We start from the raw sequence: 27865 nt of genomic DNA, 5'->3' as shown, positions 1-27865 counted from the left end.
GGACAGATTATGTCAACCTCTCAGACTTTATTCCAAAATCATCTGTTTTATTATTCATATATGGTCATTGTTAAACAAGATGGGAATAATAACGCAGCTACCAGCATCTAGAGAATAAAATTTAAATATAAATAAAATGTAAGTTGTTAACAATGCAGCTTTGAGCTTTGTCAGATCTATACTCATTATAACTGAAGATGCATTTGCACACCCAAAAACCATCGTGTATCAAGTAAAGTCACATCTCAGAATCAAATCCCAAATCAGACCAACAGCGGATGCTGATAAGCGAAATTTATCCAAAAGCTTAAACTACTGGTAACTTAGTCCGTTTTATCATTATAACATCAGATTTTCATTTCAAGATGATGTGCAACATGCAGCTGAAGTAATCTGCTGAACTTACAGTTGTCTCGTTGTCGGACAGGAAACAGGAAAAAAAGAAAAGAAAAAAAAACGAGGAGGAGGAAGAATTCAATCTGCCAAAAAGCAAAAAACTGGAATCAAGGGTTTGACATGTAGAGAGGAGATGCACGAGGCGCCCACATCACAGGAGTCAGGATGTGGGTTCCAGCACGTGCAGTTTCACTGATATGTTACGATTTCTGCCCACCAAAAAAACACGCACAAAACACGCAAAAAAAATAAAAATGAAAAATCACATTTATCTTGTTCACAGCTGGTTATATATTAATTCAATCATTTGATTAATTGGAAAGTCTTAAACCATTAACCATGAATACAGAGCTAAGATTTATTGCTGAAAACAACTGATGTCGGGATAGACAAATAAAATCAATTTCTGTCTCAGGCAATAGTCAAAGTTCATAACTCTGCACAAATCCAGGGACGTCTGTGTCTTCTTTGTCAATGATTTTTGACAAATTGACGGGAAATACACTATTAAACAACTTCCTTTTTGACTTTACTCATCTCCCTGACTCTGAGAACGTTGAATTTCTCCTCTTCTTTGGGGAACGTCTGCTCTAACTTTTGTAAACTTTGCCACACTGAGAAATACCATCCAAAAGCAGACTGTAAACGAAAGCATGGTGCTCACATGTGCTGGGATTCAAACTCTCCCATATTGGCGCACTTTGACACAGGATGCACACGCAGTACTTTAGGATGCTGCTTTGCATTAAAGCCTGCACCAAACGGTTTTAGGAAAGAATGCTGTATCATTTGCACAGCGTTGTGAGACTATCAGGCTCATTGTCAACAGCTTTTTTTCACTATAAAGATGTGTGGAGCAGGTAAGAGCATCACCACAATGTAGTAAATGGGTATTTTGTCCAATGGTCACGCTGAAGTAACTCTAACAACATCACAACATCCTTTCATGTACACTCCATAACACAACAGTGGCTTGAACGCCTTTTGATCTCGTCTTTATGTCAGTGTCACTCTACATGATATCAAACCCTTTTAATTTCCCCTTTCAGTGACGTCTCTAATGTGTTTAATTTTCTTCATTTAGTCCCACTAAATAGTAGATAGATAAAGACAGATAAGTTTCCTCTATTTTGTCTATCCACAACTCACTGTGTCTTCACTGATCACCGGGACAAGTGCTCGGCAACCAACACTCCTCGGTGATCCTTTACTGTCTACAGCTCGTTGCTCGGCTCATCTGCGAACTCAGCCATGATGTCATGCATCCAGATGTCTCTTTCTTCCTGTGAAGTGTCCACCAGGAAGACTGTCAACTTCCTGTCCCATGGGTTTGTGGCTTCCTGCACAGTCTCCAGCTGGGCCACGAGAGGTTTCTTCTCCACGTGGTTCCTGAACACGATGGAGGCTTCCTCTGACCACTGCCTCGGCTTCACTCCTGTGGGTGGAGGTGAAGAAGAACAAATGAGCAAATGACCAACTTGAACAACAAGACTATTATATTATAATATTGAACATCAGATGAAAAAACACCCCATCAATCTAGAAAAGGATAACAAGGCCATTTTCAAACAATTTGGTGTCCATCATTCTACAGGGAGGAAGATTATTCACAAGTGGAAAACATTTGAGACAGCTTGCTAGCTTTCCAGGAGAGGAAGTTGCCGCAAGTTCCCCACAAGTTCAGATCACGCAACGCTAAGAGCAACTGCAAAAAAACATGTTAAATGTTAAAGTTCAAGACATTAGAGAAAGACTGAACATGTATGGCTTGTTTAGAAGGGTTGCCAAGAGAAAGCCTCTTCTCTCTAAAAACATGGCAGCACAGCTTAAGTTTGTAAAGTTGCATCCGAACAAATCCCAAGACTTCTGGAACAAGACCAAAGTGGAGATGTTTGGTCATCATGCTCAGCCGCACATCTCGGAGAAGTTGATGCTGCAGTTAAAGTCCAGACCTCAACCTGGTTGAAATGCTGTGGTGAGACCTTAAGAAAGCTGTGCATAAATGACGCTGCAAAGGTCAATTAAATGAAGTGACGTTTTAAAGAAGAGTGGACCAAGGTTCCCCCACATAGATCTGAGAGACTGATAACATCAAACAATAACTTGACGTTATTGGAGCTTAAAGTGCTTCCACAAGCTATTAAATCATGGAGTGTTCTTAGTTTTTCGCACACTGCTTCTACATATTGGCTTATTTTTTTGTGAAACAAATAATGACAAGTTGTAGTATGTCATGTATTGTCTACTCACCAGCCAGCTGAGCAGTGATTCCCTGGAAAGGCAGCTGTCTGAACTCCTTGATCAGAGGTCTGAGCTGGCTGCAGCTGATCAGCTCATGTTTACCGTAGTCCAACTCATATACAGACACCAACCCATTGCTCAGAACTCCCTTGACTAACACTCGATGCCAACTGGAGAGTCAAAAACGGAAAAGTACATGTATTAGGACAGAGAACATCTGGTTCTCTATCAGATGGTATTCCTGAGAGCAGAATCCCGTGCAGTTGGAGGTCGTAACATATTTCCAAACCAGTGATTTCTTTTTAATGAGACAAAGCCACTGCTTAACTCACTTGTTCTCTACTTTAGCAGCATATATATGATTCTTCTCTATGTTGAGTGGTTTCTCCTCAGTTTTATTGTAGTAGAGTATCATCTCTCCCATCAGCACCACCAGCTTATACATATCTCTCCAGGGCTGCAGCACAAAGTGGCCTGGATGACACGCCAGTGACACGTATACATCGATGTTGTTTCCTGAGAGTAAAAGAAAAATGTGGCTTATTCTATAAGAGTTCTTACAAAACCAGAGCCCTGAGGAGTAGAGCAATCAAGTGCAATACTTATGTAATCCAAAAAAAAAAAGAAAAAGATACATAATAGCAGCGAGTTTTTCATGAAAGCATATATTTCCCCCTCATTACCAATTGGGGGCAGCTCTAGTAGTGGTGGAAGTTGGAGAGAGGGTGAAGGGGGTGACGGTGATTCTGGTGGGCTGGTGGTTGTGCTCCCTCCTCTTCCTCTTCCTCCTCCTCCTCCTCCTCCTCCTCTGGGTCCTGACAGGGTCTTCTTGGGATGAGGTTTGGCTGGAACAGAGGCTGATTTTGTACTGCTATTAGCTGAGTCACTGGTGCTGGAGGTCTTGAAGAGTGAAGCATTTGTCGAAATCTTGGTTGGGCTGTGAAATTAGATTAGTTGCAAATCTTATTTTTTGACCCTTCAATTGTTCGCTTTACTTCTGAGAATCTACAGACTACAGCTGTTTAATATATGAGCCATAAAGCAGAGACATAACAAAGTGAAAAAGCAGCAGCAACCTGTGGCTCGTTAGGAAGACGTCTGGTTGCTGTTTGAAAAGGTCCGACTGGGCCATCTGATGGTTGAGGCTGTGGGCTGGGTCATGGAAGTTCTTGTCGGTGAACAAGTGAACGTAGATGCAGCGCTTAGTTTCATCGACCTTGGCAACCTTGGGATTGTGAAAGCACAAAAGGAAGCACAAACATGATGGGAACAAATTGGAGAGGTAAATGATTATGAGAAGAGTGGCAATAATAGTGGTAAGAAATTTAACCAAACTCCACTTGGTATATAAGTTTATGGGGATTTAGAGAAGAAATGTGCACACGATCAGGCATGTACATGTGGATGTTTCTTTCTATGCGTCCTTTTTTGGCTATGCCTTTTGTCAGTATGATAGCTGTGCAGTCTTTTCTACATCATGCCTCTAAAGATGATGCTGTTTACCTTCATGCTACAGTCAGTGGTGTTGAGCACTTTCTCTCGAAGCCACTGGACAGCATCCGGAGTCCAGGATCCAACACTGACAGCCAGGTCTGCTAGACAGCACTTCACAACCTGAACACAAGTTGTTAGTGTGTCATTTTGTGCATCGTCTACCCACATTTTTAACAGGAGCACTATGTGTTGTGAGACTAATTTGTAAAGGCATTTGACCTTGTTTCTTGCTTCTCCTGACTGCTTTTCATTGTCTGCCCAGTAAAGACATTGACGCTGACCTGTGGTGGGATAGCCATGAGGTCACGGAGGAATGGCGGTGGGATCTCTCTCAGCTCGAACACCTCTACAGACGCTTGGACACCGACATCAATAAACAGGATGTCCAACACTCTGCTGCCGTGCAGGTTGGTGATCTGAAGACAGAAACGAGAGGATCATATATTTATTAAGAGTTAAGACATGCCATCATGACCACATCAGCAGACAAAGCTGCGTCAGATCTGACTTTACCACAAAGGTATTATACTCTGTAGCTCTTTTACTGATTACAAAATTAAATCAAGGGCTTAACAGTGTTGCTGATTCGCATAAAGATTAAACTGCCAGGCGGTGAGTTGTGTTAGCGAATAATTCAATACTGTGGATGCTAATACACTTTGTTACATCTGTCTTTCTGATCTAAATTCAAAGAGGGACCTCCACCCGCCTCTATTGTGCACATGTGGCTTTATTTCTTGTGTCAGGTTGACATTTGTTGTATATTTCACAGTTTGTGCTACAGGGATCATTTCTCTTACCTCTACACGGGACCATTTGCCTTTATAGCGGGCCAGGCATCCCTTCCCACAAAAGGGTCTGGATACTAGGAACTCTGATGTTACCTGAAACAAAGTAGATTTCATAGCCGGGTGTAATAAAAAACTGTCATTCCTAAATGTGTCTGTACTTCCTTTAGATCTGTTTCATATATGTTTTTATATATAATTGATGTTTGCATATACACTGTCTTAAAGTTAGAAAATTACATGCACTGCTGAAGCAGCTCTACCCATGTTAAAAAGAGCATTTGCGACTCCACACCGTTTACCTAAACACTGACGTAAAATGTTAATGCTTTAAAGGACAGCATCCGCTTCACCATACTGCAAACAGATTAAATGCCTTGGCAATGTCTTAACCCCAGATTAACGACCTAATCTCAATCTGTCCACGACGCCACCCAAGCAGCAGCACCACACCAATATATTCGAGATGAATGGATCAGACTTCATCTAAACTAATGAACTCGTGTTGATGTTGTGCTTAATTTAACATTCTGGTCTGAAGCTACTAAGGAAAGCTTTTGGTCCGATGAGTCAAATCAACATTCACATAAGGCAGGGAGGGTCTTTTTCTATTATTCGTATCCAACGAGGAATAATTTCAAAATATACAGATGTACAAACATGTGCTTTTGCAAAGATAAGTGTGACTAACGTGTTAAAGTTTATTCAAGGTTTTGAACAGTCCAAAAAGTATGAGTTTTGTTTAAAGTTACTGTACTCCAGCTATAATATTACATGTTTGTCCATTTTCTACTGAATACAATGTCCTATATGACATCCTGTATTTCAAATGTGAATTCAAAAGAACGATAAATCCTTTTAGCTGTGGTTTTACACATTTCTATGACTACAGTAATTGCTCTACAATGAGTGTGATGATTTCACATGTTAAAAGCTCAAGTGCTTTCAATAATCTTTTAAAGAAAAACTCTAAATAAGACTAAAAGGTGATGTTTACCTGTGAATGGAAGTACGTCTCTACATTCTCCAGTATCTCACTCATATTGGCGAGTCCTCTGGAGGGGAGCTGACAGTAAATTGTCCCATCTGAGCAAACACTGCTGACAGTCACATTCATATAAGCGCTGTTTACCTGACGATAGATAAAAGTTTAGTTTGCCGTGCACTCATCCGCCTACATGTACGCAAACTCACACAAACTGCCCCATACCTGTAATGAGCTTGCTAATGTCTTGTCCTGCAGGGCTTTCATGCAGGCAGCATTGATGTTCACATCATCATCCTGAGAGGTGTCATACAGGACGACTCGAGGTGTCTGCGTTCTCTCTAAGATCTCAGCCAATAGGATCCTTCCACTTGCCATCGCCTCAAACCTTTTCAGCACTGCCAGCTCCTGACAGAACGGCTCCAGGCCTGCAGACCACAGATGGGTACAAAGCAGTTGTAAAACTTTTTTTTCCCCAATTCTAGCTCCTTTCTCTTCCAAATAACTTTTCTTTTTTTGTATCATTTTGGTGACCAATGATTTAATAATGACTCACCTGCCAGTTTACATTTGGTTGCCTGGAAAGGTAACTTGAAAAACTTCTCATGCAGCTCAAACACTTTGCTTTTACTGATCATCTCTGAGAAGCCGTGATCCACATAGTATACCTGCAAAGCCAAAACCCAAGGTCACAGGTTGATTATCGGGGCCAAAAAGAATTCACGACAAAGATATTGTCGTAGAATAGAAAGAAAACTTAGATTAATTCTTTGCTGTTTTTATTTTTTTATCTCCTTATTTTTGACAACTGAATTACAGTCAAAATAGAAGGTGAGAAACTTAAAGAGACATAAGAACACATTGTATTTAAAAGAATCATCATGTGTATTTGATATTTCAATCTCTTAATATCACAGTATTTTCTCTTTTTCCTCTCATCTTTGTTCATTAATAGTTGGTGATTTCTCACCTTGACTTTGTCAGTCCTGACCTCGATGACCTGTGCTCTCAGAATCTCCTCCTCCTCCTCAGCCCTGACAGCAACAAGTTGGCCTGAGGAAAGAGATGACAGAGGAGTTGGGCTGCTTTGGTCCAAGCCATAAAACTCCCTCATCTCATCCTCCATGGACTCCTGTGCCTGGGAGTAACCCTCCCCAATGTACCTGACAGAGGAGGAGAAGCAGGCAGTAAGAGATATCTGATCTGTCAACTGTAAACAGCACATTCACACTTGCAGAGTCCTTTCCTACCTGAGTACAACTCCATTGGTATTCGTGGCCTCGACCACCAGCACTGAGGGGTACTCCTCTTTTGGGATCTGCAGAGAAGGCACCGCCTGGTTACTGAGCCTCCTCCCCAGCTCCTTCCTCAACCTTAGCTCATCCTCACTGGTCGAGGAGCCTCTCCTGTTACAGTTCTCATCCTCCCCACCTCCAGCTTTGCTTCGTCTGTACAGGATAGCCCTCTTTGGGTTGTCAGGCATCGGGTAGTCGATGGTGCAGATATCCGAGAGCAAGTCAAGGTTCTCCAGGACATGTCCAGGCAGTTTAGTCTGGCAAATAAGCAAAATAAAAATGCTATCATCAAGTGCATCTGCTGTGTGGATGTTAGAGCATCAAAGTGGTACTGACTTTGTAGGTGTCCTGGAAGAGCTTGGGTAGCGCATGGGCCCACAGACCATTGGAGTACTTCACCAGCAGCTCCTCCAGTTTCTGCTTCAGGTCAGGACTAAGAGTTGCAGGGGAGGAGGGAGGGCTGGGTGACAAGGAGGATGACGGTGGAGACTGAGGAGATCGAGATCCAGAGCGAGTCAGATGAGTACTGGGGGGTCTCTGTTGGGCAGGGGACTGTGAAGGTTTGTCTGCCGGGGTGTTTGAAGTCGGGACAGTTTTAGACGTTGGGTTCAAGATGGGTGAAGGAGAAGAGGTGGTGGTCTGTTCCTTGGCGGGGTAGAGAAGCAGCTCGGATGAGTTACTGCTGCCGGTTTTCTCTATCTAGAAGAATAAACAGAACAGAATTTATGATATAAACCATTTTGTGCCTTTACTGACTTTAATTAACCCCCTCTGAAGCGCAATAATTACTTGTTATGAAAGTGTTACATATGTGCAACAAAGAGTAATAACCTAAAACCCCTCTAACGGCTATGTGAGTTTTTTGGCTCTGTTGATGTTTCTAAAACATTTCCATTTACAATTATCATTATTTTACTTTGGCCCATTAACATTTGTGCCGAATGTCAAGTGTAGCTGAGGCTGAAGGGAAAGTCTTTTGTTTCGTTGATACTTGAGTGAAGCAAGGACAAAAAATTTTTTATATGACAGTAATGGTGAAGTTAAGAATCACAAACTCAAAAAGATTCATCTTCTATCAATCATTAATGTCTAAACAACAATCTCTGACAATTTCCTCAAATGCATGTTCAAATAATTCCCCACTGACTCCATTAAATGTCCGCTCTTTATATCAAACATCAAAACTCAAGATCTATTAAACATTTAATTTAAAGCCTCTCTGTCTTTGGTTTTGTGTATTAATATTTTCAAACTGTCAACCTTTATGCATTTGATGATTTGACTTCTTGATTTGTTGGCTTGTTGCCATAATATCTTATTTTCTCATCTGACCCAGACTGTCGATTCTAAATGTATTTTGTTCTTAAGTTTAAGTATAAAACGTACCGATATATCATGCATGCATGTCATGTTGCGTTCATTGTATCTGTCACAGAGACACTGAAAACATCAAAGCATGACAAATAGAGAATCAGGATGAGTACATACAGTGCAGATGTGAGTCCAGGTCTCCAGGTCTTTGATTGCCTCAGTTGGCAGGTCCTGTTTGTACAGGTCTCTGTAGATCTGAGGCAGTTTAGACACCCAGAACCCATTGCTGTACTTTCCCAAGATCTCTCTGATGCGACCCTGAACCTGCTGAGGGTTGTAAGGTTTTCCTTTCACCGAACCAAAGCTCTCATTCAAATTCAAGGGTGCTGGAATACAAAAAGAACAGGAGAAATAAGATTGAACACACATATTAAGGATATTGCTGCCTTGTATTTACTCTGGAAGTGTTACAAGTTACTTGGCCTGGCTTTTTCTTCAAAAATTCAGAGTTTTCTTTTTTTAAATCAGGAAAAAAAAGTTAGAAGAATAAAGACAAGTCCCAGTGCTGCGCAAAGGTGTTCCACCTCCTTTCTGCTTTCCAAAAGCTTCCAGTAGCTGAAGATCGGTCTGACATCACTGTGGTGGAATTTTGAGCCGTTTTCCTTTTCAGAGCTAATGTTATGCAGCCACACTAGATGGTTTGTGAGCATCAACTCTTTTCAGATGATGCCAGAGCATCTTGGTGGGTTTGACTAGGCCTCTAAAAAACTAGAATTTGAATGACTCTAGGCTTTCCTTTAGTGTGCAGGGGAATATTTGTCTTCCTGCATAACTTACCTGTGGTGCTTGAGCTTCAACTCTCAATTTGATGACCTGATACTCCTGAAGTTTTTTTCTCAGACTATTTTTCATGTTTTCCAACAATTAAGATAAGTTCTCCTGAAGCAGTAAATCATCCCCACAGCAGTACCCTGCCAATATCATGTCTTTTTGTGGAATCCTGCATTTGGTTTACACCAAGTATAATTGGACCCCTGTCTTTCAGACTCTTCAGTTTTACACTCATTAGTCTGTTGAGGATTCTCAAAAAAGCTTTGAGGGACATCAAAGTGTGTTGAGGTAAGATTCAAACAAGATTTCATGTACTTTGTGGCTCCACTTTTCCATGGATACTGTTTTTTAACCAAAGTCTTTAAAGTAAAGTGGAGCCATGAACTATTTGGTTTATTGGGGAAAAAAAGCCTGCAGGTCCTTGGATGTTTTCCTCTGAACTTTTCTGACTTCCTGGACAGGCTGTTGCTGTGCACTGGTGGGAATATTGTAAAGTTGGGCCCTTCTGGGAAGGTTCACTGTTGTTCAAAGTCTTCTCGGTTTGTAGAAAAATGTGTCTGACTGTGGATCTGTGGTGTCCCACAGCAGTAGAAATGGGTTTGTAACCCTTCTTTAACAGACTCAATCACCTTCTTTCGAGACATTTCATAAAACTTTGGGATTCTGAAAATGATCTACTTGACTCAATAACATTAGTAGAAATACTCTGTCTTGGATAGTTTCTGAACAGTTCTCTTATAAATATGATGTGATGTCATCCTCAGTTAGTGTCTTTACATTAGAAATAGGCTTAAATCCTTTTATATCAAAGCTGAACAGTCTGTCAGATCCTGAAATAAACATGAGTGGAGAAGCTGGGGCCTTCAACAAGTGTGCATCAGATGAATGCAGTTTATTACAGGCCAGTGCTTTTCCCCAGACTATACAGACCAAAGGCCGTCATCAAAAAAGAAGCAGGACCTTAGGAAACACATTATTTGCTTTAAAGGCTATGGATGTGTTTGTTCAAGCAAAGGCTGACTGGAGAGGGGTGAAAGGATACAGAACCAGCTGAAATGAAGTTACTGTCTGTTTTCTTTACACAAAACAAAACCCTGAATGTAAGTAAGTCAGAAAGGAACAGGACATGATATTACAGCATGAAACTGGAAAACTGTAAATTCCTTTAAAGAGACCAGCAGTAACGTGATTCTTGACAATGCGTCTGCTTGTTCACAGGACTAAAAGCTGCAGAAAATATAATTTTTAGACTAATTTAAAGAGAGATAAAAAGCCTGTCCTACTTACGACTAGTCGGTTGGGAGTTTCTGGAAAGGTGAGCGTGCACCTCCTTTTGAAACCGTGATGGGAGGGTCATCCTCTTGTCTGGCCTGGACACAAGAGAACGAAACAGAGAGGCAAATCACTCTCTACAGGTTCTTAAGGCAAGGCAAGAAAAGAAAAGAAATTGTTAAAGATAGAGCAGGGAACCTTTTTCTTGGTTGTTTAGAACATTTCCGTACATCTTTTCGTAAAGCTGAACTTGTAAGGCATACGTTTTAGGTGGATATGGCTCATATGTGGAAATGATAAAATCATTCCAAACATATAACCATTCAAAGTTAAATCATCTTTCTTGATTTGTTCTGAACACCACAACTAACATCTAACTAACTTACATTTTTTTAAAGCAGTCACAGTTATTATTAGAATTTTTTTCAAATCTTGTTACTTTTTGTTTTCTTAAAATTTATGTCAACTGCAGGTGCTTTCACAGAGGGGTTCATGTCCCTGTAGTCCTTTACTTCCATTAAAGGAATCAGGTGCTACACAAAGGAGTTTTCTGACAACTGAAAACAACCCTACATGGGAGGTTATGCTATGAAAGCAAGGCCACTTTGTGAGGCGTAACTGTCTTATTTCCACCTTTCTAAATCAGTTATCGTGTGTTTAATCTCCATCAAAGCTCAAAAAAGTCTGTAGATGTCAAATAAAAATAAAAAAAACACTCACACCTAAGCACAACCTTAAAGCTGCAGTCTGCAGGATTTGTTGTTGTCTTACGTAAAGTCCTAATTTTTGGCATTTTAAGAGTTTACATGATCTATCAGAACGCTTGAAGTTGAAAACGGTGACCTCCGTAGTCGCAAAATGCAAGAAATGCTTATTTTTTAACCGAAAAATAAAAAGTTATTCAACTTCCTGTCCCGCCCCATCAAAACACATGAGAACTCGTGCACGTAGACGTGCACGCCAGATGCGCTTACACGACTCCTCATTCATCAACTCACCTGTCATTTGCGATCATGGAAGACACAGTAAGTAGACTAGCCCGTAATGAAGTTCAATAGTCTAGATAAATAAGCGTGGGGACGAGCCTACCTTGTATCGCGCGTGCACAATCGGTGATTGACAGGCAGCAGAGCCCAGCTCGTAACCTGATTGGTTACCTTTTACCGGTCCGGTCTGCAATTTTGTAAACAAACCTGCTGGCTTTGGAGGGACCTAGCGGGACATATAGGGGACCTAGAGAACTCATTTTTTTGTACTGGGGTATTTAATGTACTACTTTCAGAATCCCCGGACAGTTCCAGGCATTATGCTTGAAAAAGAGTTGCAGACTGCAGCTTTAAAGGCAGGTGCCACAAAGACAATTCCTGTGGCTCCAGCTTAAATTCAGTATTTCCTCTTTTTTTAAGGCCAATTTGTCAGGAGACTACACTGCCTTAAGCTTGTGGTACTTCAGGAAGTAGTGGAAACAGAACAATTTTGGTATTTAGCAACGGTTTCATTTATTTAAAAAAAAATAACCCTCAGGAGTTCCAAACAAATCTGGTGAAAAAGCAGCTTAAGTCTCTAAGATTAGGACTATTCTTGTTTGAATGTCAGGTCTAAACTTTTTGATTGAGGTAAAATGATTCACTGGAACCTTGTTTTGATTATTACACATTTATTAACAAAGGAACCACTGACTTGCATAGCTCTGCCACTCCACCCCATCTTCTAGAGGTAACATCTCCCTGAGTGTCTCAACTGTTATTGTAAGTCGCTTTGGATAAAAGCGTCTGCAAAATGACTGTAATGTAATGTAATGTAATGTAATGTAATGTAATGTGTCTTGGAAACTGTCCAACAACAACGCTGAAAAAACTCCTCTACCCACTTTCTGTTGTGAGATTGTTTCAATAAAGATTAGGACATCAAAATGTAAATTAATATTGGGCTTTGGTTGCAGTGTTTACCACACACACACAACCACACACACAAATGATGATGACGCTGGCCTGTCCAGTGGAAGATCTGAAGGGACACAGAGAGATGTGCTGATTCATTCTGTATCGGTTTAGAAGAGTTAATCTACCAGAGAATAGAGGAGGGATTAAAGAGGGCTAACGTCCCCCCTGAGCTGGGCTTGTGTCTCCTGCCAATAGACCAGGATCCCCGCCCTGTTTCCCCATTGTGCTACAGAGGGCCAGCAGCACACTGGACATGCATAGTGACACAGACAGGGAACTGATGTCAGTTGTTTTCACAGTGAATGGATGAGGAGAGCAGTAAATGGATAGAAGCTGGTGAATCAGTCAGTGAGATCAGCCCAATTAATCTTGATTTATTCAAATTAAGTAAGCAGTTGTTATCTAACAATAACTTGGTATCTTGGAGGCTATCAAACAATTAGCTTCTTTAATAATGAATAATACATTTTAGGGTTGTAGTGAATGATGGGAGCAGTATGAAAACTAATGAATGGCATAGATTTTAGATTTTATTTTTTTTTTTAGCATCATTGATGAGCCAAAAGGAGAAAGTACAGAGTGAATGATGGACAGAGTGCAGACAGACAGAACCAGAATCATCTAGAAAATGCATCATCAGCCGAGTGCTGAATGAGCAAAGCAGGGAGGCAGTTTCTACTCAAAAACCACCCAGAGTTCAACCAGGCTCCCATTCAGCTCAAAAAGAAAGAAAACAGTGGTCCACTGATCCTTCCCCAACCTGGGTCCCTAATGCAATATGGAAGTCTGACTGGTGACTTCCATAAATGATGGTCCTATAAAATCCAACAAATATGTAGAAGCAATGTTTCAGTACCGTGATGTGAAGTTAGGCAGGTCTTTTTCTAGCCATGTGTAGCTGAATCTAGAAAATTTGGACATAGTTCACCAAAAAGTAACTTCTTTCACATGGGCTTGTCGGTTATTATTATTTCTTTATTAGTTAAGCAGGTGAAAGGTTTGACGTATTCCAAGTGAGAAGTGGAAGTTGCTGCAGTGAATCCTCAACATGCACTCAAAGGAGCTTTTGATGCAAAGGAAACAGGCCCCCGTTAAGCACAAAAAAATATGACACATATCTATAGAAGAGTTAGCGTCACCGAATCATGTTTGGTATTTTGATAAAAACAAAACAAAAAAACACTGGTGAGCTCAACAAGAACATCGTAATGTATAGAACTTTAACTTGAATATATGTTGGTAAACAGCTAAAATGACAAAACTGGGTTGTTTAAAAATATTCCCAGACCAAACTGTCTCCATCTACTTTCACGCCACCTGCCTCACTCACTTGTCTGCAGGTTGGCCCCCTTTTCTGTTGGGTGTGTTCTGATTGGACAGCTTGTTTGGATGCCCACCACTCTTGCCGTCAGACTGGCCATCCCTTATGTCTCTCGCCTGTCTAAAGTCTCCATGTCCAGCCCCACGGCCAACTCTACCCCCGCCTCGCCCTCTGTGTTTTGGCTGCCTCAGAGAGGTTTGAGGTTTGGCTGTAAAGAAAGAAAGACACAGAGAACAGGTGAGAGAAATAAAACTGAAACATGGACACATAATTAACACAATCATGAGCACACATTTTCAAAAACACACCACTTGACTCAGCTAACCCTGGTGCTGATGCAGTTTGTCTGTCTACAGGGTACAGTGGTACATATCTGGAGACATTGTAGCACCAGTCAGCAGCAGAATACTGCAAATTACAGACAGCATCGTTTTACAATTTCTTGGATTTGGAGTCAGTTTAAATTCCTAACTGGATTGTTAGATGGCAATCTTCAACCAACAGCTTCAATGTGTAAAATAATAAAGATAATCGGTCAGAAGTGGCTGGCTCCTTGGTGTAATTCACAGATGTGTGCTTAAAAGCAGACTATAAGAAAGCTGGAAGGAAAATGGCTTCCACTTATTAAGAAGAATCTCAATTAGTCTGGAGAGATAGTTTAATAACATATAAGAAAGATTATTATTCATTACTGATAGAAGAGAATAAGAACAATCCCAGATTTCTTTTCAGCACTGTAGCCAGGCTGACAGAGTTTGAGCTCTGTTGTGCCATGTATTCCTTTAACTCTCAGTAGTGATGACTTAGTGAGCTTTTTCACCAACAAAATTGTTTCTATCAGACAAAACAATTCAAGGAATCCTTCCTACTGTTTTCACTAATGTATTATGAAGTACAGCAGCTTTAGAAATATCTTTGGAACCCGATTTGTACTTTGACTGTCTCTCTCTGTCACACCGCGGTGAGGTGGTTTTATTTTGGGGTTGGTTTTTGTCTTGTGATTTCCTGTTTTATTTTGAAGAATAACTCCCCTCTCGTTTCAGGTCACTTGCCCTTCCTCATGTGTCACATGTTGGAGTGTCTTCCCTGATTCCTGATTGTGTCCACCTGTTCCCCATTACCCTCATGTGTCTTATAGTCTGCGTCTCCCTTTGTCTTGTTGCCAGTGTGTTTCGTTCTATCGTTCATGCCAGGCCTTTTCATAGCTCACAGCCACAGAAGTTATTTGTTATAGAAGAAGCTCATTGTTATAGCCTCCAACCCTTTAGGAGTGTTTTTTGTTCTTTGCGCTTTAGCCATAAAAAAACAGCCTCCAGTTTTTAAGGAGAGATTTTCAGTTTTCTTACAGACCCTGTTCTTCCTCCATCTGGAGCGATTTTTTGTTATAACTTTTTCATAGCCCCCTTTGTTTATTTATTAAAAAATAAATTTGTTTGAACTACGCTACTCTCTGCATCTGAGTCCTCCCATTCCTTGGTCCTTGTCAGTACACACTGGCCAGAATGGACTCAGCAGAGACTCAGCAGGTAGCAGCAGTTCTGCAGGACCAGGATTCCCGCCTCAGCAGGCAAGAGGGTTTCCAGTCAGCCATGGCCGCGCACATGACCGCTTTAGCTAATCAGGTCCAGGCCTTGACTGATCTTATCGCTAAGACCACCGTTTCCCCCCCCACTCCTGACGTGCCAGCAGCCACCTCCCCGGCCCCTGCAGTGCACGTTGTCGGGACGGGAATAAAATTGGCTCCTCCGGAGCGGTTTTCCGGAGAGATGGGTCTGTGCAAACCGTTTCTAATTGACTGCTCCATTCATTTTGAGCACATGCCACAAGCCTTTCCTACGGACAGATCTAAAATCGCCTTCATAATCTCGCACTTATCTGGCAGAGCTAGGTTATGGGCTACGGCTGAGTGGGCCCGGGACTCCCCGCTCTGCCGCTCTGTGGCAGACTTCAAGGGTGCTCTGTTGCGGACCTTCGAACCGGTTTCGGACGATCGGGAGAAGGCTCGCGAGTTAAGTGGAGTGAGACAGGGCAAAGACTCGGTTTGTGATTACGCCATTCGCTTCCGCACCATGGCGGCGGAGAGCGGTTGGAACTCTACAGCTCTATATGATGTGTTTTTGAAGGGGCTGGCTACATCTATCCAGGATCGACTGGTTTCGTCGGATCTGCCCCCGGACTTGGACTCGCTTATTGCGCTCGCCATACGGACCGACAACCGTCTTCATGAGCTCCATCAGCGGCGAGGGATTCGCCCGACGTCTGTGGAGATGGATACACGTCTTCAAGCGCCGGCGGGGCCGAGCTACCCGCATTCGCCACCGAGCCGACAATATCACTCGCCGGCGTCAGAAGTGGAGGAGCCGATGCAACTCGGTACAGCTCGACTCACACCGGAGGAGAGACGGCGACGGCAGCAGGAGGGTCGTTGTTATTACTGCGGGCAGTCAGGTCACCGAGTTCTAGAATGCCCGACTAAGAGGACTTCGATGGTGAGTCGCTTCACGGCCGCTGTCCCCGGTTCACGAAGACTTTCACCTGTTAAGGTAAAACACCACTCTTTCACCACAGTACTTGGGGCTCTCATAGACTCGGGGGCAGATGAAAGCATGATGGACTGGGGGTTAGCGGAGAAGATCGGGCTCAGAACTGAACTTTTAAGCAAGCCCATCCAGGCCAGAGCTCTCAATGGTCAAAGACTCTTCACTATTACTCACATCACAGAGCCTCTTGAACTTCACATCAACGGACATACAGAGCGCCTGAGATTTTATGTATTTAAGGCGCCTACACATTCATTGATTTTTGGGATTCCCATGGCTGCTCTGCCACAACCCCCATGTTAATTGGAAGACCGGGTCTATTTTGGGGTGGGGAAAAGATTGTGCAGGGCGATGTATAAGCACCCCAGCTCAGGGGGAGGACGGTAGAATAATTAATCTTGTTTCTGTTGACCCCAACGCAGACTCCGATTACCCGGACCTGAGTTCAGTGCCTCCCTGCTATCACCACGTCAAAGAAGTGTTCAGCAAATCCAAAGCGACATCCCTCCCGCCACACAGACCATATGACTGCGTCATAGACTTAATCCCCGGCTCCACCATCCCCAAGGGACGTTTGTACTCTGTTTCCGGCCCTGAGAGACAGGCCATGAAAGACTATATTCAGACCTCCCTGAAGGCGGGGCTCATCCGTCCCTCATCTTCTCCAGCTGGCGCAGGGTTCTTTTTTGTGGGGAAGAAGGACGGGTCGTTAAGACCATGTATTGACTATAGTCCGCTGAACACCATCACTGTAAAGAACCGATATCCTCTGCCGCTCATGTCGTCTGTTTTTGACCAGCTTCAGCAAGCTAAGGTGTTCACCAAGTTAGATCTCCGCAATGCCTACCATCTGGTTAGAATCAGGGAAGGGGATGAGTGGAAAACAGGTTTTAACACTCCAAGCGGCCACTATGAGTACCTGGTAATGCCGTTTGGCCTCACTAATGCCCCAGGAGTTTTTCAGGCCATGATTAATGACGTCCTCAGAGACTTTTTAGATCATTTTGTATATGTATATTTGGATGACATTCTAATCTATTCTCCAGATCTAGACACGCATAAGACCCATGTGACCAAAGTACTTGAAAGACTTTTAGAGCACAAATTATATGTCAAGGCTGAAAAGAGTGAATTTCACGCCGACACCATCTCCTTCCTGGGCTTCATCGTAGCCCCTGGAAGAGTGCAGATGGACCCGGCTAAAGTTAGCGCTGTGGCAGAGTGGCCCACACCTGATAGCCGCAAAAAAGTTCAGCAGTTCCTTGGCTTTGCTAACTTTTACAGGCGGTTCATCAGAGGCTTCAGCGCCACAGCAGCTCCGCTCCATGCTCTCACTTCCCCCAAGGTGCCCTTCCATTGGTCCACAGAGGCAGAGTCGGCATTCCAGAACCTCAAGCGACGCTTCACCACGGCTCCTATACTCACCATGCCCGATCCACAGAGACAATTCGTGGTGGAGGTGGACGCCTCCAACGAGGGGATCGGGGCAGTTTTATCTCAGAGATCCGAGCTGGATGGAAAGATGCATCCATGTGCTTTCCTGTCTCGGCGGCTGTCCTCGGCGGAACGAAATTATGACGTTGGCAACCGTGAGCTCCTCGCTGTGAAGGTGGCACTGGAGGAGTGGCGTCACTGGTTGGAGGGGGCCAGTCAGCCATTCATTGTCTGGACGGACCACAAGAACTTGGAATATATCAGTAAAGCCAAAAGACTCAATTCTCGCCAGGCCAGGTGGGCGCTTTTTTTTAACCGTTTTTCCTTTTCTCTCTCCTACAGGCCGGGGTCCCGGAATGTCAAGCCCGACGCCCTGTCACGACTCTTCGACCCCGAGCCTGTTGCCAAGGAACCTGAACCCATCCTTCCACGGTCCTGTGTGGTTGGAGCGGTCTCCTGGCAGATAGAAAAGGAGGTTAAGCAGGCTAATGGTGAGGCTCCGTCACCTAGTGGGTGCCCAGAAAATCGTCTCTTTGTCCCGGTAGAGTTGCGCCCACAGGTGATCCATTGGGCCCACACCTCGCTGCTTTCCTGCCACCCGGGGGTTCGGCGGACCATGTTTGCCATCTCCCGGAGGTTCTGGTGGCCATCCATGGAGCCGGAGGTCCGGGAGTACGTGGAGGCTTGCTCGGTCTGCGCCCGCAACAAGACTTCCACCAGATCACGCATGGGACTGCTGCATCCACTCCCCATTCCCTCCAGACCATGGGCAGACATCTCCTTGGACTTCGTCACGGGGCTCCCGGTGTCTCAAGGTAACTCTGTGGTCCTCACGGTGGTGGACAGGTTCTCAAAGATGGCCAGGTTTATTGCCCTGCCTAAGCTCCCCTCTGCCAAGGAAACAGCAGAGGTCATGATCAACCACGTCTTCAGAGTTCACGGTTTTCCTAAGGACATTGTCTCAGACCGGGGGCCCCAGTTTGTGTCCCAGTTCTGGAGGGAATTCTGCCGGCTCATCGGTGCCACAGCCAGCCTGACTTCAGGGTACCATCCGGAATCAAACGGCCAGACCGAGCGTCTCAACCAGCAACTGGAAACCGGCCTCCGGTGCCTGGTGTCCCAGAACCCATCCACATGGAGCAAACACCTGGTCTGGGTAGAGTATGCTCACAATTCCCTGCCTACCTCAGCTACTGGTTTCTCCCCTTTTATGTGTGTCTTCGGCTATCAGCCACCTGTCTTCACAGACAACGAGCCAGAGGCGTCAGTACCATCCGTCCAGGCTCTGATCCGCCGGTGCCGCCGCATCTGGGCAGCCGCTCGTCAGGTGCTCATCCGCCAGGGAGATAGGATGAAGAGGGCAGCTGACCGCAGGAGAAGACCCGCTCCCAACTACCAGCCGGGCCAGAGAGTATGGCTTTCGGCCAAGGACCTCAACCTCAAGGTTCCCTCCAAGAAATTAGCTCCTCGGTTCGTGGGCCCCTTCCCCATCTCACGGGTGGTCGGCCCGGCTGCGGTCCGCCTTCGTCTGCCCCGATCTCTCCGCGTCCACCCCACCTTTCATGTAAGCCAAGTCAAACCAGTTAAGGAAAGCACCCTGGTTCCAGCACCCACGCCTCCTCCACCCCCAGAAGTGATGGATGGCGGCCCCGTTTACAAGGTGAAGCAGCTGCTGGCAGTACGTAACCGGGGCCGAGGAAGACAGTTTTTAGTTGACTGGGAGGGGTATGGTCCAGAGGAAAGACAATGGGTTCCGTCACGCCACATTATGGATCACAGCCTCATAGATGACTTTTATAGGGATCACCCTGATCAGCCTGGGCCGTCAGGAGTCGGCCCTAGAGGGAGGGGTACTGTCACACCGCGGTGAGGTGGTTTTATTTTGGGGTTGGTTTTTGTCTTGTGATTTCCTGTTTTATTTTGAAGAATAACTCCCCTCTCGTTTCAGGTCACTTGCCCTTCCTCATGTGTCACATGTTGGAGTGTCTTCCCTGATTCCTGATTGTGTCCACCTGTTCCCCATTACCCTCATGTGTCTTATAGTCTGCGTCTCCCTTTGTCTTGTTGCCAGTGTGTTTCGTTCTATCGTTCATGCCAGGCCTTTTCATAGCTCACAGCCACAGAAGTTATTTGTTATAGAAGAAGCTCATTGTTATAGCCTCCAACCCTTTAGGAGTGTTTTTTGTTCTTTGCGCTTTAGCCATAAAAAAACAGCCTCCAGTTTTTAAGGAGAGATTTTCAGTTTTCTTACAGACCCTGTTCTTCCTCCATCTGGAGCGATTTTTTGTTATAACTTTTTCATAGCCCCCTTTGTTTATTTATTAAAAAATAAATTTGTTTGAACTACGCTACTCTCTGCATCTGAGTCCTCCCATTCCTTGGTCCTTGTCACTCTCCAGTTGAGCTCTCCGAGCTAACAACAACAATAGCTTAATCTAAACCATCATCTCTTATTTTAGGCTCAATCCCAACCCAACCAGTTTGTTCAAGGAGGTTTTCTCCAACAAAAAACCTCAATCTATCTCATAGAGTCATGGAGTTCCACAGGGTTCTGTGCTTGGACCAAAACGTTTCACTTTATACATGCTTCCATTAGGTAACACTACACAGCATTGGATAAATTTCCATTGCTATGCTGATTATATTTAGCTGTACTTATCTATGAAACCAGATTAAACCAATCACTTGGTTAGACTACAAGTACAGTTAGTCTTGATTGGATTTCCTTGGCATCTAGTGCTATAGTGAGGGACTTGGGAGTTATTTTTGACCAGAATTTTTTAATTTGACACACATATAAAAAGGTTTCCAGGACTGTTTTTTTTCACCTTTGTAATTTTGCCAAAATTAGTAACATCCTGTCTCAGAGTGATGCAGAAAAACTAGTCCATGTATTTGTTCCGTCAAGATTGGAATTCTGATGAGAACTAGCAGGAAAGATCATATTTCTCCAGTTTTAGCTTCTCTTTTTTGGCTCACTGTTTAATTCAATTTCAATTGTTTATTCTATCCCAGAGTTTCTAAAAGTAGAAAGGGAGGCAGAACCGACAGTTATCAGGTCCCTCTCTGTGGAACCAGCAGCCAAAATATGATCAGTACAGCCCAGTTTCAAAACAATTGGGACGCAACAAAACACAATGCCTGGCAAATCTCATAAACCATAATCTTATTCACAACATAACTTAAAACGTATCAAATGTTGAAAGGGAGACATTTCTCTATTTCATAAAAAAATTTAAAGAAAAAGAAACTCTCCTCTTTAATTTGATGGCAGAAAAATGTCTAAAAAAGTTGGGATAGAGGCCACAAAAGCTAAAGTAAGGGCTTCCAAAGACACAGCTGGAGGAAAATGTTGCAGCTAATTAGGTTAATTGGAAACAGGTCAGTAAGATGAGTGGGTATATAGAGAAAAAAACTCAGACAGGCAGAGTCTCTCAGAAGTAAAAAGACAGATTGAGGTTCAGCAATCTGGAAAATACAATGTGTCAAATTGTGAAAAAAAAATCTTAATAATGTTACTCAAGGTTAAATTTCTAGGACTACATAATACCATCAGAACATTTAAAAGAATCAGGAGAAATCTCTGTGTGCAAGGGACATGGCGGAAAATCAATACTGGATACCCTTAATCGCCAGGCCCTCATAGGGCACTTCATTAAAAACTGGCATGACTATCATCGATGCATGGGCTCAGGAAGACTTCCAGAAATCAGTGTCTGTGAACACTGTTCACTGCAGGTTAATGCTCTGTCATGTAAAGAATTCTTTAGGTCAAACACATTTAAAATGCACAGAAGCAAAGTGTTTTGTTGTCAACATTTGCTCCCATTCAGATTACTCTATAATCTCTTTCAGGGAAGGCTTTGCATATTTCAGCAAGACAACGCTAAACCACATACTGCATCTATTACAACAGCAGGGTGTCTTAGTAGAAGAGTCCGGGTCCTGGAGTAACCTAATTCAAGTCCAGACCTTTCACCAACTAAAAACATTTGGCTCATCATTGTAGGACTGTTGCGCAGCTACAATCCAATAAGACAAGAATGGGACGACATTCCTCTCCCAAAGGTCCAGTTACTCCTCAGCTCACAGATGTTTACAGACTGTTGTTAAAAGAAGAGGGGACACTACAAAGTGGTTTCAATCCAAACAAACCAGGCCTTGCATCAATATGAAGTTACATCGTTCGATCTCAGCATGACGTCACATATCTGTTGCATTACATCAACACTACGCCTTTACTCATTTCTACTCCCACACTTTGTCTTTTTTCAGTTCTTCCTCCCACAGAGTCTAACCTATCTCCACTCTTTTCTCAATCTCATTTCTTCCAGAACTTTCTCATGCTTTCACATCCACTCTGTTCTCACCAAATCTTCTTTTCACTGCAAGTAACAAAACAAGCTACCACCATAAGCCTCAAAAGTCGTCACACTGACAATTACGGCTACAGTCACTGGCAGTCAATCAACACCCCAACACACACATTAGATCAACTCAGCCAGCATGAGCATGAAATTAAAGGGAAAGACAAGCACTGGTGCACACAGTAAAAGCAGACGCCACATCACCTCACCGGCATGGACACACAGTCTCTGGTCTGTCTCAGCCTGAATATCAATAACCCGTTAGCCCAGGCAGAGAGGAGAGTGTGAGAGAGAGGTTGATTTGTGAATCAGCTGCTCTTCGCTACAGGCTCTTTTATAGCATTACACTGCAATACCCCACTCTCCCTCGCTCTCTCCGACTTCCTCCTCCCTCCTTACCGTTTCACCATCCCTCTGTCTTTATTCTCCTCCAACTGCTTCACTGCTCCTCCTCTCTCCTCTCCTCTCCTCCCTGCACTGCCAACCCCACCTCCTCTGACTCTGAGAATATTCTGCAGCATCACTGTCTAGCAGCAGTGCATGCGCTACAAAGAGAGAAACAATAAAGTTGTGTGCACGTTTCTGCTTTTGTATGTGTGTGCACATGTATAGTTGAGGGTTATATTGCAAATTAAGTCAGAAAACGATGAATAAAGGCTCAGAGATGTGTGGGAATGCACAGGAAGAGTGTATGTGAGCCGACATCTTTGTACACTTGATGCACCTGTGAAGCTCTGTACACTGTGCATCCAGAAGGATGCACAGTGTGTGATGTGTGTGATATTCTGAGTGCCTAAAAGTAGAAGCAGGTCTCAGCAGAGCAACAGTAAAGGAGGCCAGTTATTCATCCACAATCTGTCAAGCTGCACCACACAAAGCATTTGCTAAAGTTGCAGTGTCACAGCACTAATTCAGGCACAGGACCCTGGTTCTAATTCCCTCTGCTGCTGCTGTAGCACCAGTATGTGGAAAAAAGCTGCGGAAAAATATCAAGGACTCAGGTAGTTGTTTGAAGAAATTGGTCTAAGTGTTAAGTTATGGTAAAATAAAAAACACACTAAACGCACAGAAAGCATTATGCATTGAATATGAAGACATTAGGGTTTTAATTAGAGGTACATATAGCCATAGGCGCTTTTGCTGAATTCAAGTGTTTGGAGAAAACACTGTCATTACGTTCTTTTAGGGCAGCACCTGATTTTTGGGCTGATTTGTCTGAAATATGCTACACTTGGACTATTGTTTCATTATCAAATACATTCCTTATTTTCAAACTATCATTTTAAGCTTGCCAAAGGGGGAGAGGCCTACATTTAGAATACTCGCTGCAAAGTAAACCATGCAAGCAGCACCTAATCCTCTTATCTCATTTCAAAATTTACACACAGACACACACACACAGTTCCTCCACCCCACTCCTGCATTTGCATCTCAGCCTCTCCCAACAGAGAGAAGGAGAGGACAGACACGAGAAGAGAGGCGTGAAGGGGACATGCATTTAACAAATGAGGCCTTTGCCTCAGAGCCTGTTTTAAACATCAACTAAATATGATCTGACACAACTGCATCATCTAATAATTGTTAGGTTTTTGTCTGTCACTTTATTTACTTATTTTGAACCATGTTTTCACACGGAGAATTTTCATGACACACACCTTGCAGAAATCATAGGTGCCAAAAAACAAACACCCCCAAAGGAGACGCTGGTGTATCCTCGTTAATCGCTCCTCCGATTAGCCTCCTCTTTCCACCTTCTCTCCTCTGGGTGCATTTCAGGACTTGAGAAATCTTACAAAGTATTTTGCTGTGATGATTTGTCGGTCGCAAAAAGAAACACGGGGGAGAGAGGAGACGAACAAGGCTGAAATTCGAAAACATGAGATGAGGCTCAAACTGTAGCAGTTTCTATGTCCTCTCTCTTTGTTTGCCTTTGTGTTGAAAAGCTATGGAATATGATTTAGTCAGGCTGTATGGATAAACAATAGATGCAAAGTTTAATAATACAAATAATATATTTTCTGTCTTTACTAAAGATTTTCTAGCTTCTAAAGATTCAATGTGCTGCTGGAAAATATTAGTTGACCTTTGGACAGATCAAAGCTTCTTAGTCAGTAAAGCGAGCACATTTTCTAGTAGCTTTAGCTGAAACCTGCAAAATGTTCAAGACAAATTTTGCACCATCCTTCCTAACAGAAACCTTCAGCTCAGCCACACTGTCAGGATACACAGTGGTAAACGACTCTACTGAAGTAAGGATCCACCTCGAGGCAGAGCATTAACAGCACAGCAAAGGGTTTACATACTTTTTCTTGCCACTCTAGTTTACCTGTATTCTACTTAAATCTGAGCAGCGCCTGCAGTTCACTTAATCCAATAACAAACTAATTTAAAGCCAACTTGTGATTCCGTAAACATAAACCAAAAACATCCCCGTGGTTTCCCCAGAGGCAGCTGCTAAAACTGTTTATTGAATGACTGCCAGATATGCGCAGCTTATTGGATTGGAGACAATATGTCCCATCAGGTCACAAATTTCCTTCAAGGGACAAAACTAATCTATATAAAAAAAACTTTTACAAGTACTTGTACTGAGTTGCAGTGACAGTTCCCTCTAAAAAGAAAACACAAAAACGCCCCCCCCCCCCCCCCCCCCCCCCCCCCCCCCCCCCCCCCCCCCCCCCCCCCCCCCCCCCCCCCCCCCCCCCCAGCAAACCAGATCCACCAGATCCCCTGACTAAAGGGGGTTAAAAAACACAGACCTGTCCTGCGTTCTGTGTCTCTATTTCTATTCATTCATTCAAGTGCTTCCTTCAACTCGTCACCCTCTTGCATGCGTGTATAGCGTAAAGGTAGATTAAGGCTTGGACACAACAATTTGGATGCCCAGATCTCACCATTTAGGACAAGTTGGGCAGCCGGTTTGACCCTCATCTGGGTGTTGACCAGGTGGGGTCGGCCTGTCTTCTTTGAGCTTCGTTGACGGGCCACCACCTTGGCTATATGGGCTGTTTCAGTGGCACCAGAGACAAAATAGACCACCTAGAAAGATAAAATACAATAGGTGTGCGGACATAAAGCACGCTTCATTAAAAGTAAAGATTAATAATTTGGTGTCAGAAGTGTTCTGAATATTGTTAAGACATTCATGTGCTGCTGGTGTGTGGAGACTGTCACAGGATGATGATGGACAGTCAATTTGAGTTCATTCAACCGACTTGAGGGGGTTGTTGTACACCATAACTGATTCTAGTAGATTTTCCAATAATAATAACCTACAAATAACCAACCTGCTGTCATCTTTTCTAGACATACTAGATTAGAATAAGGTGGTCTGTGGTAAAACTAAAACAGAAAAAGTCCTGTTTCTACGCTCGGTATATTGCACAGAATGAGCAAAATCAGAGAAAATAAATAAGTAATGTATAAAAGAATTATAAAACACAAAATAAACTTATATAAAAACATAAAGGGAAGTTTAAAGAAGACACACCTCTCCGGACCGGCTGCGCTCCATGCGGACCACAGAGGGCATGCTGGCTAGCAGTGCTTCCAGGTGATTGTGTCCCATCTGTTTATGTGGTATATGCTCTCCACTCAGCTCCTTGTACTCCGACTGCAGACGTGACAGAGACACTCCACCTTTGTTGGCGTGCAGGATGGCCCGCAGCATCTTCCTCACCAGCTCCACATCAGCCATCTTGAAAAAAATAAATGAGACAGAAGAGCATCCATGAACAAGCAAGCAAATAAAACTGCTTTTTCTTACAAACTCACCTAGATAAAATTCTAAATCTTTAAAGGTAAAGCAGGAAAGTCTGAGAGCTGATGATGATGATGCAAATCCTTTCAAGTTTGTAATCGTTGGACAGATTGAGTTTACCCTGTGGGCCAGTGACAGACTGGTTAGGCAAGTTGTTATAAAGAGCTGATCAGATTTCAGAGTCAGGCTAAATTCCTGTTGTAGAATACAGCTAAAATAATGAATACCAGTCCAGCATTCTGAGCAAGTTTTATATTCCTCGTTACTTTTAGCTTATTGCAGCTTCTGTCTATGAACACACACATGCCACTTAATGTTTCTCAAGAGAATGAAAAGCAAGTTTTGATATATCAATCCACTCATCTGCTTACTGTTCTCCCTTTTTTTAAGCACCAAATAGTATTGTAGGCCCCGAAGCCATTCTGTCGAAGCTATTTCATTCAATCTTTGTACAGAGAAACACTTTCATTTTCATGCTTGTCCAAACTTTCCAGCTGATCCAAACGTCCCTAAGTTGAAACCTGTTTTTTTTTTGTTTTTTGTTTTTTTTATGAACTTCGCGTAAAGACATACTCAAGATTTCACCGAATACTTGGAATGACAGAAAAACAATAAATCTACATTTTGGTGGACATAGAGACACACCCTAAACAAACAGCCTCAGCTTCAGAGGTCTGGCCAGCATAATGCAGTAAATAACAAGTGTGAAACCCACTGGGCCAAAGTTAATAAACTGGAAATACGCAGAAATGTACACTGCAGGGAGAAACCTTAGGCGACGCTTTCGTTTAAATAAATTTGAATCATAAGCAGGCTTCTCTATTAGGACTTAGACTACTGTACAAAAATCCTAATATCAAACATATGAAGTGAACTTAGCAGATATACCCTGCTGACTGTCTCGAAATAACATGATCTATATGCCACTTGTTGATATGGGTACTTTTTGCAGCGCAGACACCATACGGGACAGGGAAACTATGGATGACGTAACGTGTCACTCAGATTCCACACCCTCCATCGGGACCAAACTATTAAGGTCTAACTTCCCTCGCATTTGATCCTTTTCCGAACAAAACAGGACTTAAATGCAATAGAAAAATAAAAATGACATTGGCCAAACGTACCAGACTTTGAACACAGTCTGTTCAGGCAACAGTACTGCGCGCGACATCGACTTAAATCCTCCTACCTCAGGGCAGTGGCTAGTTAAGTTAGCCAATAAAAGGTATCACATAAAACGGAAACAAATAAATACCGCCTTTACAATACAACCACCCCTACACATCAAATAGCTTATCAGATATATTTTGAAAGTCACAGCCGGAAGTATACTTCAAAGTCCTCGCAAGCTTTAACGCTTTCGAGCCATCGCAGTCGGCATTAAACAGGCAAAATACAGACCCGGCAAAAGTTTTCCAGTTGGGAATTATTTAAATCTCTCTATGAGTCGAAATAAAAATAACAAAAATATTCTACCTTGTTGTGAACGCACGAGACGGGGAAGTCGGGACCCGGTCCAGTCACTGGTAGTGCTGTCACCGCCACGGGGCTGCTGAGCTGCGGCCGGAGCTCTGTCCCCTGCGTGTCTGCCAGCCGGTCCAGGCACAGCCTCTCCTCCGAACCCTGATTGGCTGGCTGTGAATGGGCCTCTGGCTAATAACACGTCAATATGCATCCCGCATAGATTCCAAGGGGCCACATCAACTAACCACAAAGAAATTTGTACTTTTTCAGTGTTAATAGAAGACTATACACTTTCTTAATTCCGATTCATTCATTTGAAAAAGAAGGAATACCAAACAAGCTCTAAATGCTTTTTCCAACATTCCTTTCCTCGGAAAATATTTAAACTACGGAGTATAACTTGGTAACATTGGTGAAATA

General features: G+C 43.2%; 1 protein-coding gene across 2 annotated transcripts; it reads right to left on the bottom strand.

Annotated features, from left to right (window-relative positions):
* Nucleotides 1–7: 7 nt before the first annotated feature.
* On the bottom strand, nucleotides 8–27609 carry tdrd7b (tudor domain containing 7 b). 2 transcript variants are annotated; one of them, XM_075451198.1, is made up of 20 exons: nucleotides 27458–27609; nucleotides 25709–25915; nucleotides 25113–25257; nucleotides 13887–14085; nucleotides 10629–10711; nucleotides 8688–8896; nucleotides 7536–7898; nucleotides 7155–7456; nucleotides 6875–7067; nucleotides 6461–6572; nucleotides 6130–6332; nucleotides 5917–6051; nucleotides 4932–5015; nucleotides 4413–4547; nucleotides 4141–4251; nucleotides 3714–3862; nucleotides 3321–3574; nucleotides 2970–3153; nucleotides 2647–2807; nucleotides 8–1831 (listed from the first exon to the last, which is right to left on the bottom strand). In XM_075451198.1, the coding sequence occupies exons 2-20, from the start codon at nucleotides 25913–25915 to the stop codon at nucleotides 1611–1613; spliced, it is 3450 nt and encodes a 1149-aa protein (XP_075307313.1). In that variant the 5' UTR covers nucleotides 27458–27609; the 3' UTR covers nucleotides 8–1610. The 2 variants fall into 2 exon arrangements, with proteins under 2 accessions (XP_075307313.1, XP_075307314.1); XM_075451199.1 differs by lacking the exon at nucleotides 27458–27609 and adding an exon at nucleotides 27106–27175.
* Between the last annotated feature and the right edge of the window lie 256 nt (nucleotides 27610–27865).

This window comes from Odontesthes bonariensis, chromosome 19 (assembly GCF_027942865.1).
Source record: "Odontesthes bonariensis isolate fOdoBon6 chromosome 19, fOdoBon6.hap1, whole genome shotgun sequence".
Taxonomy (NCBI): Eukaryota; Metazoa; Chordata; class Actinopteri; order Atheriniformes; family Atherinopsidae; genus Odontesthes; species Odontesthes bonariensis.
This window is presented reverse-complemented; position numbering and strand designations above follow the sequence as displayed.

Excerpts from the sequence above, each read along its gene's own strand:
- tdrd7b (XM_075451198.1), bottom strand. The coding sequence starts at position 25,915 with ATGGCTGATGTGGAGCTGGTGAGGAAGATGCTGCGGGCCATCCTGCAC. Across the intron at positions 25,258-25,708 it reads AGCGCAGCCGGTCCGGAGAG|GTGGTCTATTTTGTCTCTGG; the intron begins GTGTGTCTTCTT and ends TTATCTTTCTAG. Across the intron at positions 2,808-2,969 it reads GCTGCTAAAGTAGAGAACAA|TTGGCATCGAGTGTTAGTCA; the intron begins GTGAGTTAAGCA and ends TTGACTCTCCAG.